The following is a 15,451-nucleotide window of genomic DNA, read 5'->3' as shown; positions in this document are numbered from 1 at the left end:
CGAGGAACAAGGAGAAATTCTCGCGGAACTCAAGGAGAAGGCCAACGAAATCTTCGCAAGAAATATTTGTTTGCGAAGAACATTTTCGCCAAGCTCAAAGAGATTTCTCCTCACTCAGATCTCTCTTGAGAAGATTTCTCCTTACTCAGATCTTCCTTAAAGGAAAAAGTCAGTGAGGCTTCGCGGGGAACAAGGAGATAGGATTCTCGTCAATGTTTGAAGAAGCTTAGCAAAAGTCCTCACCATGAGGCACAAAGAATCCCGCGACAAGGTTGGTGTTCTCCTCATCCACAATCGCTCGAAAGAAGTCAGGTCAAGGGACACCCCCGATGACCGCACTCGAACGGTGCTGGCACGCCCACTCAGAAAAGAGACTGTTGACCAGCTGCAACAAAACTGGAGCCAAACAAAATCTATTAGGCATTTCCATGAGTTTCTTTCTCATTTTAACTCAATCTAGATATGTCATGTTCTACAGGAAGCAAATATAATGCAGCTCGTGAAGAATACATAGTATCAAGTGAGCTACTAATTATCGGCGCAACGCTCCAGTTGATAGGTAATATCAAGAGCGAGAGTCGATGATCTGTAGATATTTTAAATTAAATTTTTTTTTATAAGTTATAACTCTACACAGCCAAAAACATTCCTACATTTAAAATTGTTCGTCAAATAGATCGAAGAGGAACACAACACCCCTCTCCCTCTTCTACCAGCCAACTCTAACAACAACAACAAAAAACAGAACTTTCGAATATAGACTATAGACATCAGGTAATGCTATTATTCATAGCAGCCATACATTGCTTCCAAGTTATATTCGGCTTCCCTCATTATTATCTGTTCATAGAGATAAAGGTTTGCTGATAATTTTGTCTTATAAATTGCCTTTCGTCATCTCAACTTCTTCTACGCTCTATGAGAATTATTTCTGAATCTCAGACTCACTTGATTATCTATCCAATTAAGCAACTGCTGTATGCAAAATTGGCTGAATCTGATGCTGGGAATAGTAGTGCATAGAAAGAGAGCCTTGATGATGGAAAATGAAAATGGTCGTTTCACAATTCTCCCCATTTCAGCTGATAGCACTGCAGTGCTACCAAAGGACAGTGGTAATAAATCTTGGGAACTATAACACTTGATTTGAAGTTATCACTTACTTTGCATAATGTGGAACCTTTTTACCTCACAAATCATCAGGGTGTAGGACTGTAGGTGATCACTAATTCTCCTCACTCATCTTTAACATTCAAGATTGCTAATGGGAATTTCAGATACTATGTAACCAAAATTACATATTTGATTGCAGCCTAGCTATAACCTCATTGGCAAATTCAAAACGAGTTTACAAAGTATTTCAACTACGTATGTTCGTATGAAATATTGTAGTTAAAAATCTAAGAGGGGATCATGAACTTTTTCACATTCTCCTTCAAAGTAAGGGAGGGCTTCACAGTGGCATTCATTCCTGGTGGTGCTACAGTGCTCCATTCACCGGCACCACCGCCCATGCTAGACATGAACAAAAGCCGCATTGACAACTATTAACTCCAGATCACCAAAATAAAGTTTAAATCCTAACCAATCCCACACATTGAACAATTTGTTAAAAATATGAGAGCTCTCGCTCTCCGGTCTCATTGGCGGCTAACCCTAGGGTTTAGTTGTTCGATCTCCTTGGCCTGTGACAACGTTCGAGGAGCCTGGCCACTGAGTTCCTTGGACTCGAGCAACTCCCCCATTCAACCCTTCGATTGCTGCATCTTTATCCCGTCGCCTTGTCGTTGGGACTCAATTCCCACAGGTTTGGCCAGTGTTCAGGACGCTCTCCTATTTTGTGAAGGAAATTGATGGCAGCGCTATGGTTTGGGGGACCCGAACCAGATCTGGGATCCCTAACCTACTGCTTGGTGGCTGAAGGTTGCTGTGTGCCGGGCATTTGGACGAAAGACCTCGTCTTGGCTTCAGGCAGTTTTGAGGATCAGGGTGCTACGGTTGGCGGTGGTGTTAGGTTCTCCTAGTGAGGTGTTTTCCCATCTGTGGCGCGGCGGAACGATTGGACGAGGAGCGCTGAGGCTGCTTGAGGTTGGTGATGGTGGCGTTGTGGGTTCTTCCACCGGTGGCAGTCAACGGCTGCAGGTTGGGTTGCACAGACGTTCAGGTGTCCAGAGAGGAGCTGATGCAGGGTGCCCAAAATCAGATTCAAATGGGCTCGGGCTTTTGTCAAGTCTAATTTAGCAAGCTTGATTTTGGTCTCAGGCAGGATTTGGATCCATATTTGGGATCCGAGTAGCTTTCAAATCTGGATCTTAGATCCGAGATAGCTGCTTATATTGATTTGGTATTGGTTCTGGTTCTTAGGAGTTCGTTTGCTAATTTTCGAGTTTCTAACACCCTCAGTTACTTTCGAACTCTTGGTGAGCGAATCACCTCTCCTAGGTGATCATATCACCGATTACGGTTACTATTACATTTACACTGCTCTCATGACACATGCAGTGCGACGATGTCGTTCGGCATCAAGTCACATCTTGGTTACCTTTCATTCTAGATACGTCTGCTCATCTTATTATTCTTTATTGTTTTTGCTTCATTACAGATGCATCTGTGCATCTTGTTATATATGCTCTATTGTTTTCTGCTCCATGTAACCCTCAGTTATCATTTAATATAGTCTGTCGTCTTTCCTTTCAAAAAAAAAAAAAAATCCCACACAACCCAAAATAACAAAAACACTACAACAACTTTAAACCTAATTATGATTATCAAAATGACAAGTCAGCAGTATCGTTTTTTTTTTTTTTTTGAACTAAACATCAATTTCATTCATACTCAAGCCAGAATGACACGGATACATATCTTCCCTTGCCATACCAAGGACAAGTTTAGGATGTGGTATGCTAGCATCACTCATTAGACAACCAGTGCTCACTTATTCAAAAGCGAGACTATACACTATGAAAAGAAAACATAGTAAATAGGCCAAGATCAAACAAAACTTAAATTTCCTGAAGCCAATACTCTAGACAACTCTAGTACCACATATGTCAGGTACAAACATAGATAGTTGGATCAGACCACCCGGATCCCAAATACGAAACCCTCGAGAATTAGCTCTCCTTATTTTGATCCACAAGTGGGCCTTAATCCAAAGAACCTTCCTAGATCTAGGCTTCAGAGTTGATTTGGGCCACCCACTTGATATGGGCCACCCAAGTTGGATCGGGCCTCCACTTGGATCCGAGCTCCTCTCCTCCTGGAGCTATCCCCGTCGCTGCAACCGCCTCCATCACTCCCGGCACACGACCATCATCAACGTCATCCAGCACTTGCGCGGCTGCACACACAATTGCCAAGACTCTCTCCTTCCTCCTCCAGAAATTGGAAGCACGTCGTGGCCCAGATCGAAGCTCCCATGCCCTTTTTCCGTTCACCTCGACACTAGATCGGACCACCATCGCGCCGGCAGATTGGATCGCTACCTCCTCTGTAGATTGGATCCCAAATCCAAACACCGCCTACCCAGCAATCCCTGTAAACCAAACTTTATATGCTTTTAGCCTTGCTCTACGTGGTCAGATTTGACCCCCTTCAATGGTTATTTCTGCTACCTTATGCCACGCCACCATCTTCATGGCAACCCCCAGAATTCCGGCCAGGCCTTCTCGTTGACGTCCTGAGAAGTCACAAGTTTTGGATCAGTCAATCCAATCCAAACCAGAGGTTTGCTTGGTTAAGTGTTTGTCGAAAAGAAATGACTTTGAAGGGCTGATGACAGACCATAGAGTGTGGAGAGAAAAGTTCCACTTAGATAGGAGGCCGGCCTTGGTCGCCATGGGCGAAAAGCAAAGCTCCGGCGGCTAGGTTTTGGAGATGGGAAGAACATCTTTAAGTTAAGAGAACCCACTTTGTTAGTCAAAGTGGGTGTGAATTTAGGTAAGTCAGCAGTATCGTTAAGCACTGCTTTGTGTTTTTTATTTTATTTTATTAAAGAGAAAGTTTATTCACACATACCAAATTACTTAATGCACACCCTCATTTTTTGAAACTTTTTTTTAATATGTTTTTACCCTTTTTGATAAAGATGAGCAAAAAGAAAACTACAATAAACCGAAAACAAAATAAAGAAAATAAAAACTTTGACCTAGAACTGGAGATGACCAGGATGACCAAGATCCTACATTCAATAACAACACAACTAATTTAGCCATGCACTAAAAAAAACTGCTTCTCATACTCTATTCAAGTTTTTTTTTCATGAATTTGATAGGTTGAAGTAACAAATTCAAATTTGAATATTAAGCTTTTGAGTTTCTCTCTCTCTCTCTCTCTCTCTCTCTCTCTCTCTCTCTCTCTCGCGTTCCATCCCTGTCCGGCGGCGAGCCCTGGCGCCGTCGTCGGACGGGCTTTAGTTGACTGAGTGTGGGTCGAGGTAGCAGTTGCTGCAATGGGGAAGGAGGAGATCACAGTAGTTCTCAGGCTTGGTTTCACCATTCGATGGTTGCAGCGGTGGACTAGTTCGGTGTTGGGGGATCGGAGGTATGACGGTGACATGCTTGTGGTGGCGTGTTGTCGTACCGTTCGGAGGTTGGTCGGTGGTGGCATGGTTTGGAGGCACAGCTTTCTGCCAATCGGATCAATCCGTTCTGGGTTGGAACCCTTGGATCCAGCCTGGGATTGGTTTCGTCTGCTTGGGGCGGTGCTTATTCATGGTTCGTCGGAAAAGGTAGTGGGTTCAAGTCGGCGGTCCTGCGAATGCGGTGTGGTGCGGTGGTCTGGCGACGGAGGCCGGGGCAGGGATGCGAGGCATGGCAGGCTTCTTGGGGTCGTCCTCTCTCCTGGGTCAAAGCTCGGGTTTGGTCCATCTTTTTGGGCCAGGACTGGGCTCTCTAGTTTTTTGTTCTAGTTTTAATTTAGGGTTTGTTTTTTGGTTTGTTTGTTAGTTTAGGGTTTGGTTTTATTTTATTGTTGGTAATATGTCGCTACTAAAGGTGTGGCAGAGACAATCTTCTTTTCGCAGTCTTAGGGGTCGTTCCTGTTCTGGAGTTGGGTCAGCAGCGGTGGCGAAAAGTCTAGCATAGACAATCATCCTTGGCCTTCTAGTGGGTCCTTCCTGTTTGGGATTGGGTCGGAGGAGTTGGCGTTTTGGAGCAGTGGTGGATGGATGGTGTTGACAATAGGGAGGTGATGGTGTTGGTGTTTTAGTCCCAGGTTTGAATGTCCGGCAATCCTTTTGGTCGAGTTTAGGTCACAACGAGTGTTGGATTGGTCGATCAAAAGCTGGTCAGGAGGACTCTGGTTGGTGAGTTAGTGTCGACACAAGTGAGTTGTCTAGTTTCAGAGTTCTTACTGGCTGGACGAGAGGTGAGATGTCAAGGATTTACTGCTCCTGCGCTTGTTGTCTTTGTCATACAGTTGTAGTGCAAGTTTAGAGTCAGTATTTAGGTTTCCAGTGGGAAGTCTAGTGGCCATTTCTGAGTAAGAGATGTCGCAAAAAATTCATTGTAAGCAGTTCATTATTAATGAAGTTCTTATTTGATCAAAAAAAAAGCTTTTGAGTTTCTCTACATATTTAGGACTCCAAGTGCTCTACGGTCTGCAAGCGTCCTGGTGATTTCAACTTTCTCATGGTACATTGATTAATTGAAAATCTTGGAAGTTAATTGAATGAGAAATTAATATATATATAAAAAATCTTCTCTCACTTTGTCTCCATTGATTGTTTGTTGAGTTTCATTTGCTTGCCAATTTCCTTTGATTTGGTTTCACTTGGAGGATGGTGGTATGGGTCATAGAGGTGAGACCGTGAGAAATAGGGTGCAAGAATGAGGAGCAGCATGCTTGGGTTCGATTTGGCAGAAGGAAGAAGATGATGGATTTAAGGAGTGTGTATTAAGTAAAATAAAGAGGGCATAAGAGGAAGTTTGGGAAGAAAATTTGGACAAAAAAAATTTAAGAGGTGTGTATTAAGTATATAGGGTTGTGTGTATAACATTTCTCTTTATTAAATCAACAACTAAGAAATAAAAGAATTAGTAAACACTATGAGTTCGCCTCCAGCGTACAAAATGAAGACTACTGCCACTAGCCCAAATGGTATTTGGCTGCTTTGTGGTTTCTTTAGTTCCTGATGAAATTGGCTTTGATGTTGAGATAGATCCACTAATTTTCTAAAAAATGTGGGGTGGTTCTATTTAGACCTCTCTATTTGAGTTTTATACCTGTTTTGATATTTTTGCACACCAAATTACCCATATAATTTTTCTCTTTGCACCTCATTTTCCCCAACCTGTGCCAATGACGCCCGTCATAAAGTCTGAGGCCGTCTCTCTTTATTTTCCCCACTTCACAACAACCTGTGCCAATCTTTCTAATTACATCAATCAATTTTGCTGTGCATTGCTTCATGATATGTAGTTGGATTTCAATCCTATCAAACTCAAGAGTGGGGGATCCATGTAATCAAGGAAAGTCGTTTTTCTTTTGAGTTGTATATAAACAGCTGCTTGGAAATTTACTTCTATAATATTTGTTGGCAGATCAAGGCACATGCAAATCTTTGATTTTTTTGCAATCCACCTATGCCTGTATCTATATATCTTCAAATGTAGTCGCCACTGACCATCCCTATTTTAATTTTGACCGGCCGTGAGTGCAGAGGAGAGCTGCCATTGAGATTAATAATGGTTTTCTTCTTTTTATTTCAATGGTAAGGGTAAATTTGGATTTTGAAAGTTTCAAAAATAATGGGAGGTCTGAAAAACAAATAGGGAGGTATGAATGGAGCTACCTAAAAATGTTAGGCATGATAGAAAATAAAAGGTAAAGGAATTTTTTTTTTTTAATCAAGGGGAATTGCTTCAACCATGCGTCAGATTGTGTTAATAAAAATGAATCTAACAAAATTGGTGATAAGTTTCAAGTTCCGCCTCTTTTCTCTGTTGGTGGAGGCCGTGTACTTACGATCTGGATGGATGGCTTTGCCTCCTTCCATGGTCCAAACTGTGGTGGTGAAGACGGGCCTTCCCGTCGAAACCTACCTAATTTTCTCTCTCAAGCTTCTAATGGGGGAGGTAAAGGTGATCTAGTGTTTGAACGGCTCTACAAAGGTATGGTCGTGGGTGACACGAATGGCAGCGCTTGGTGTCTGAGGCCGTTGGAGATACTGGGTTTTCCGTTTGATGGTGGCGCTCTCTGGCATGGCTGGGATCGGTCGAATCTTATGGAGGACAAAGGGACCGGTGGTGTTCTTGATTTTTCTTTGCCGGCAAAGGATGTCGGGTTGGAATTGGGTTTTGAGAATGGTGGTGGGACTTGTTATCCTTTGCTGGAATTGGGTCCATTCCTATCCGGGCTGCTTGCTGGTATGGGTGGCGGCCACGAGGAGGATGCTATCAATGGTGGTGGCAGTGCAGGCGACGTATTCCGGCGAGTGGTGACGGCGGCGGCTTGACTGCATTCTCATCTAGGGTTTACCCTAAGTGTTTTGGTTGGGCCTGGTATTTGGCTGCTAGGGTTTTGTTTTGGGCCTGGGCCGTTACTTTGTCTTTAAATTTTAATTTAGTTTTGGGCGTTCATTCTTTTGTGAATGATGGACCTATTTTTTTCTTGCATTGAGCGGGAGAGATCGCAAAGAAAAGAGAGACCTCGTTGTCCCCATTGGGGTTTTTAAATCTTCTTCGGGGCTCTACTTTTCTTTGTTTTGGGCTTAATCCTAAAATGTGGGTGTGCTTGGAGATTACTGGTTTATTTGCTCTTTTAGTTAGGGGTGGCTTTGTAGTGGTTTTTACGGAACGGTTCTTTCTGTCGACCCCATAGGGGTGGATCGTTTTTGTACTGCTTGCTGAATTACATAATGGGATGACTTCTTTTACTCAAAAAAAAAAAAAAATGGTGATAAGCCAAAAAAAGAAAAATAGTAAGAGTCTCAAATAGTAAAGCACACCTTCCATATCGTGGATATGATCCAATTCCACGAACCTAAACGCACAATGAATTGGCTGCCCATTGTTTCTGCCAAAACCGGCTTCCCTTTTGTGTTTAAATGCCTCAACAGACAGGGTGGTTGAGGAACACAAAAGCTCTAATTCAGTGTGATTGGGTGGGTTGGAAATCTGGAATGTCTGATGTAACATCAGAAACACAGGATGAACGCGATGCTTGTGATCAGATGACCCGTAGATGGTCCCAATATCGGATCAATGATTTACCAGAGAGGTAATATACAATATCAATACATATCACTAACTGAGCTAGCTGTTAGGATTTTGATGTATTAAAATAGTTTTTGTGATTTTAATTTTATCGTTTTTGCCACTAGATCGATCTGACACTTCTATGATAACTAAGAATTTCACTATTGTGAAAGATCTTGTTCATCTTAGTATGAAGAACAGATCGTTTATTAGCATCCTTCATTTTGCTTCCTAGAGTGTCCTAGGGGTATATGATAAGCATATTCATAGTAGTTCATCCAGAATAGCGTCTCTCAGTCATCCTTGGGTTGTGTTTTCTTTTAGCTAGAGCCCATTCCTAGTATGTGAATCCATATCTTTTACAGTTTTACCTTTAGCTTCATGATCAGCATCTTTCATTTGGTTTTCCTAGACCGTTCTAGGGTCTCAACAAAAGGAGAATAATAACCAGCAACCCAATCTCATTTTGTTGTAATTGCAATACTACCCTATTAAGTGGACTGCATATAGTTGCCATCATATGTATATCAGTATACCATCATACGTATATCAGTATATCACGCATAATCCACATATCTATCTAATTATTTCATCTTTTTCCCTTCCCATTCAAGCATACCTAAATTAACATAGACAATCCAATTGCAGTTTTCCCTATGAACCCCATACAAAAAAAAAAAAAAAACAATTGTGTGGAGTCAAAGCTGTAAAAGAGTTCATACATTCAGCATGGACAACAATCAAAGCAGGCACCTGAGGCATTCCAAGTTGTTGGTGATCATTCACAGGCTGGTGAGCTAGGTCATTCCCATTCAGTTATTCAATATGATAATCTTATTCATGATGACCGTTTCTCTCGAATATATGTTGTTTAATGGCCTTCGTGGATAACTGCTAATGGTTATAAATTGAATTTGACTTCCAGAAATCGGGAGAGTGGTAGGCACTCTGTAGAATTGATCATGGGTTAATGAACCCATGAATGGAATTCACAACCCAATGGACTTGCTGGTCACTTGGAGGTCTGTTGGCTTTGCTTTAATTGCAAAGACTACGAGGTCCCAAGATCGACTGGCATCAAAAGTAAGAAGCAAAAATGGACTCGAGACAACGTGGGAGGGACTTACAGGTATTTGTTACAGTCTGCCAGTCAGCTGGCATGGCAACTAGTCTACCTTTGGGATGCTGATGCCCTACAGCTGGAAGCCTAGTGTTTACAGCACAGTAGGGATGGGTTGATGAATTCATAAATGCAGCTCACAACAAGGAAATTGTCGAGAACTCGAGATGGATCAATGATTTACCAGAATAGAGACATGAATAAGTTCTGTTATTATCTTTTTTTTTCTTACAAAACTATGGGATTTGCCATTTTGTCTGGATAATTACTATTTCACACTTCAGAAATATGATTTCTTTTCCTACCATATTGCTGTGTTGCTTCAGTCTAATCATTCTAACCAATCTATATATGGAAAAGAAAAATAGTCCTGGTGATAATTGCTCCCTTACTAGCTAGAAAAATATCTTGGAAAATGTCTGTGCATATATATACCAATGTTTTAAAACGCTGAGGTGTAGGCCGAGGCGTTTTTCGGTGAGCCTCAAGAAGGCATTCGTCTTGAGGCGTAAGGCGTAAGCCTCATATATTGATGTAATTATTACTCTTATATATACCACATTAAGAGTAACCAAAATGACATACAATTGGTATTATATAATTGGTCTTATACAATTGGTATTATACAATTGTAAACAATTATGACAGCATATCAATTATGACAAGAGACAATCATATACTACTTGGCCTCAACATAGTAAACCCAGTTTAGCTCCCATTCATAACTCTCGGACTCTCAACTCTCAACCTCTCAGATTTCTTGGTTCAAGCAGCACTCTGCACCAACTAATGGTTTCAGTTCCTCACCATCTAATGACAAGGTGGAACAAGTAAATATTAACTTATGCATTTTCATTCCTGAAGTTTTCAAATGCAAACCTGGTTGGCAACCCTGTAGTCAGTGATTCAACATATCTGCAATTCAGAAATGGAACAAATAAATTACAACCAGGGAAGAAGCCAATAACAGGTTCACCAACCAGGGAGTCGAGTAATGCATGTGATGCATAAAAACAAGCAGGACAGAAAATACACATCAAGCAAAATCTGCAATTATTCCATGCCCACCCATAATGGCCTTCTCTTGATCTCTTCCATAATAACCATGTTGAGTAACAGTTTCTCTAATAGAACAAATTCACACAGGCCTTCAAGGCCGTCATATCTTTCAATGGGGGAGAGAGAAGGAGACACTAGAGAAAGAGAGAACAAGAGGACAGTGGCTATCATGCAAGCAAGAGGACGCTGCGTCCTCATCACCTTACCAATGAAACCCACTCAATTTCAGGCCTGATTTCCACTTTTTAAGAGGCGCGCCTTTTAATTCATTAGCATATACTGCATGTACTGATAATTTCATCAAGACAGAATAATTTCAAATTTATTAACTTTCAATCTTTTGAAGAGTTCATGGGCATATATACTCGAATTCATGGTCACACAAAGTGAAGACCATTGTTACATATAACTTATTCACATAAACGTACTCTATTGAAACCAAAAAAATTTAGATCGTAATAAAATGACGTTATGACTTATGACAATGCTAGATGTCATGTACATGGATAAAACTTAATTGAGACAAGGGACCAAAAAAGAGAAGGCATGAAAGTCTTCCACTATAACGTTCAAACCGTCAACAATTTTTTGGATGTCTAGGCCACTGCTGAACTTGAGACACCTTGTATTCTTTGCTTTGAGCAAAACATATGGACTTTGACTGAGGAACAAAAAAATATCCTTTTTTTTTTTTGGCCAAGAACAAAAAAAAATCTGAAATACACGTTCGGAATCATGCTACTGATTTCTCACAGTCGCTTATTCTTCGTAAAGTGATCAAATTCGACTATCTAGGTCGATCACTTACAGCAGGTTTGAGGGAAACATCAAGATTATACTCCCTTGGTAAAGAAATCACCAACACTACAAGATCCCTGCTTTTCACTCTTAAGCCAAATATATATTTTGTTGTTGCTGGTTACGATCGACAAACTTAAAGTATATATATGATGTTAATGTTGATCGTTGTAACCCAGATGCATACAGACTTACTGCAAATTTGCAATCCATATTGCTCCAGAGGGTGACAACAGCTTCAAGACATCTTGTAGATTTAGTTGAGAAAGAAGTTGTTATGTATTTCGAACTTAATTTGTCTGTCACTACTACACAAAGTGAATCACACGACATGTATCAGACGACATACGACACATTAGTTATACTTGTCGTTTCTTCTCAAACTCAGCCAACACATTGTAATCAATTGGAGTTTGGTGAAATTGATAACTGTAAGACAACAGTTATTAGGACACGTGTTGTCTGAGAAATCAGAAAAAACCAAAAAGTTTAATTTATATTTATTTTTTGTAGCCAAAAGCCCAAAACACAAATCGGTCAAATCCTTTTGAGCTAGCAGATCTCTTTCCTTGGTCGTATCGAAGCCAAAAACTTCCCTCCGTTTCTTGAAAGAAATTAGGTCATTCTCCCTCCTTTTTGCTCTCACCATCTCACCATCTCAGCAGCCTATCGAAACCAGAACTCACTCTCTCTCGCTCTCACCTCACTCTCTCTCCGCCTCTCACTCTCACTCTCTCGCTCTCACCTCACTCTCTCTCCGCCTCTCACTCTCACTCTCTCGCTCTCGCCTCACTCTCTCTCCGCCTCTCACTCTCACTCTCTCTCCGCTCGAAGTCGCTACCTGGTCGAGCTCGAAGTCGCCGAAGCTTAGTCGCTACCCAGGTGGTTTACTCTCTCTGCTGCCTGAGCTCGAAGTCGCCGAAGCTTACGGCTGCATCAACTCTGGTCGATTAGTCTACAGGTACTATATCCCTCTTTAATTAGGCCTTTGTTTTATTAGGGTTTGGAAATTTTCAATCTGGGTTTGTTGGGTATGATTAGGTTTGGGTTTTATTTGAGTTTGAGATTTTGAGATGTTGATGTCATTGCTTGTTCTAGTTATAACGTGAATTGGGTGGTGTTTGGGAGGTCCAAGGGTAAAGAAGGATAGCCGACTTGTCTCTCTTCTTCTCCTCTGGTCTGTCTTCATCTTCTTGTTCTGATTTTGTATAATGTCAAAAACCTTGAATTTCTTTACTTCATGTTCTGGGTGGAGCACAGTTTCATTTGTGCGATTTTGTCTTTTGAAAGCTGAAATTTTGCAGCATTTCATTGATTTTTGATATGGGTAGTTATGTTTTTGTGATTCAAAAGATGGGTCTTTGGTGATTTGAAAAACTTGATGGTATTTCTGGGTGTTTCTTTGTTCAATTACTGAATTGGGTCTTGTTTAGAATGCAAGCTTAATGGAAGGCTCTCAGTTTATTTGGTTGTCATTTGGAGAAATCGCAAAGTGGAGGAGGAAAAATTCTCCGAAAACTTCTCTCCCACTCCATCTCTGCACATTTAGTCCCATCTTTGTCACAAATCTCCAGCACACCACACCCCTAACCGTTTTCTCTCCTTTTTTCTCTCTTTATGTATATAAAACTGTAATCAAGCAAACTGCTCTGTTTTCTGGCTCTGGCTCTGTGTAGAAGAAGCGGCAATGGCGGGAAATGACTGGGTGAACAGTTACTTAGAGGCCATTCTCGACGACGCCAAATCTTCGTCCTCGCTGCTGCTCCGGGAACGAGGTCGTTTCAGTCCCACTCGTTACTTCGTCGAATAGGTCATCACTCGCTACGATGAGACTGATCTCCACCGCTCCTGGGTTCGAGTATGTGCCGAATCTAATCTCGTCGTTAATCTCGATTTTACGTTTCAGTTTTTGATCACCGGTTGGTTTTTTGCTTTGTTTTTTTTGTTTTTTTTTTTTTTCAGGCTGCGGCGACGGCGAGGAGCGCCGAGGAGAGGAACAGTTGGTGATATTTCAGCTCATAATAGTGATAGCACTAGAGGAGGAAGAATGCGTAGAATCAATTCTATGGATGTGATGGAGAACTGGGCTGCTCATCAAAAGGAAAAGAAATTCTACATTGTGTTAATAAGGCAATGAGCTAAACAACTTTTTTTTTCCCTTAATTAATGCAATTTAAGTTTCAGGTTTTATGGAAGACGATGCATATGATATATCTTGCACTCTTGATACCACTTGATGCTTTAATTTCTAACAAGCAGTCTTCATGCAGCCTCCATGGCTTGATACGCGGTGAAAACATGGAGCTTGGTCGTGATTCTGATACAGGTGGCCAGGTAACGGTTACAAATAGAAATTGTTATTCCCCATATTGTTCTCTATGCATGTGTTCTCCATATAGTCAATACTGGATACATTTTGACTAGAATCATAACATCTTCTATCAATTCATTGAGAGTATAAATGTTTTATTGTTATCAGGTCAAGTATGTTGTGGAACTTGCCAGGGCCTTGGGTTCAATGCCTGGAGTTTATCGCGTTGATTTACTAACAAGACAAGTTTCATCTCCAGATGTGGATTGGAGTTATGGGGAACCAACTGAAATGTTGAATCCAGTAAACTCTGAGAATCCACAAGAGGAGCTTGGGGAGAGTACTGGGGCTTATATAGTGCGTATACCATTTGGCCCAAAAGATAAATACGTTCCCAAAGAACTCCTTTGGCCACACATTCCTGAGTTTGTAGATGGAGCACTTAACCATATTATACAGTTGTCCAAAGCTCTTGGAGAGCAAATTGGAGGTTGTTTACACTTCTACTTTACACTTCTACTTTCTAAGATTCTAGATTTATCCGACTTTTCTGGCAATTTACACTTCTACCACATATTCTAATGCTATAAAATCTGCAATTGACTTATTAGGTTGTTCGGGAAGTGTCTGCAAAGACCCAACACAGTTTCTCCACTGTTTTAAATATGCAATCAATATCAGTCACCACAAAAGATCGGTTAGGATCATCACTCATTATCATTCGCTTTTTCTTCTTTAACTGGTTGATTGGTTTAGTTCTGTTTGCATACATGATTGACACTTGCTTTATCACTGCAGTGTTCGACTAGAAGAACAAGAGGACTGATAGATTTGGGTTTGGTTTGGAGAGTAAACGATTGCAGGTTTGGAAATCCTATTTTCCTGCTGTGTTCTTCTTCGCTTAGTTTTGTTTGTGCTGAGGTCAGAGATATAGGCATTTGATTTAGTCTCTGCTGATTGATATCCTCTTTTCAAAATTTCTACTTTGCTTTTGATTACTTTGAACAACCCTATATCTTCTATTGTGGTCATGGTTGATTATTGTTGGCATTTCAGTTTTCAATTGGGCATGCCTTCTCAGAGTTATTTTGGCCCTTTGGTTCCTTAGCATTGTGTGAGTTACCCGAACCATTGAATATATAAGAAGGATCTCCACCACTGTTTCAATTCCAGAAACCTCCAGCCTCCATCAAGGTCAACATCTGCTTTTAGCCGATAACAAGCTTAGACATGAAAGTCAACATCATGAAAGGCTTGGTGAGATTTCACTTTCATACATACTGATTTTGTTCACTTGATTATCACATCATTCAGCTTAGTAACTGCTAGATTACTTGATTTCAGTTTGAGTTAACGATCATGATTCTGTTTATTAGGCTATTGAGTTTTTATTCAATTCAATTGAATTCAAATCAGTAAACGTCTTCTTATCTTTCCATTTCTTAGTCGAAACAAATTCAATTAAATTGTTTCCTGGTTGAATTATGTACTCTATGATAACCTTTATTTTTATTTTTGATCTTTAATAGAACTATCTTTTTGACTTTCTGATGCAAATGTGTTCCAGGTGAAGGGAGGGGAGCAGAAGGTTATGTCTTACATTCATCTTCAATGAAATTTCCTTGCGCATGATCCAAATGCACGTCACTGCCGTATCGTTTGATATCTATCTTTCCTTCAAACCACCCTTACCAATAAACAATTTGTCTTGAGTCTTAACTGTATAATATTAATAGTCTATTTACAATGCATATTTTGCACATTTGCAGACCCCGTATCATGAAGTATGTGAAAGACCCTTAATAGTATGCTTATATAATTTCACGTTGCCCTGCATTACATAAAGAGGGGCAAAACTCCGAGGCTCTTATTCGGGTAAGCTTTAGTTGTCTGTGTGTACAAAATTGTTCACAAATGCAGTTCATTGATACATTGAATATCATGTGGTTTCTTTTTGTTGTAATG

At 40.7% G+C, this 15,451-nt stretch overlaps 1 protein-coding gene and 1 long non-coding RNA gene across 3 annotated transcripts; both read left to right on the top strand.

Annotated features, from left to right (window-relative positions):
* The first annotated feature begins 7,995 nt into the window (after positions 1-7,995).
* On the top strand, positions 7,996-9,584 carry LOC112197248. Of its 2 annotated transcripts, none has more exons than XR_002935603.2 (3): positions 7,996-8,220; positions 8,847-8,990; positions 9,124-9,584. It is a non-coding gene; the product is annotated as an uncharacterized LOC112197248 (long non-coding RNA). The 2 variants fall into 2 exon arrangements; XR_005809938.1 differs by having other exon boundaries at positions 8,847-8,999.
* A 3,593-nt stretch (positions 9,585-13,177) lies between these two features.
* LOC112198947 (probable sucrose-phosphate synthase 1) lies at positions 13,178-14,068 on the top strand. The gene is made up of 3 exons (XM_024340027.2): positions 13,178-13,305; positions 13,446-13,509; positions 13,655-14,068. The coding sequence occupies exons 1-3, from the start codon at positions 13,223-13,225 to the stop codon at positions 14,066-14,068; spliced, it is 561 nt and encodes a 186-aa protein (XP_024195795.2). The 5' UTR covers positions 13,178-13,222.
* Positions 14,069-15,451: the final 1,383 nt, after the last annotated feature.

The sequence above is a fragment of the Rosa chinensis genome, chromosome 4 (genome assembly GCF_002994745.2).
Source record: "Rosa chinensis cultivar Old Blush chromosome 4, RchiOBHm-V2, whole genome shotgun sequence".
Taxonomy (NCBI): Eukaryota; Viridiplantae; Streptophyta; class Magnoliopsida; order Rosales; family Rosaceae; genus Rosa; species Rosa chinensis.
Note: the sequence above shows the minus strand (reverse complement) of the source record. Positions and strands in the feature narration are given on the sequence as shown.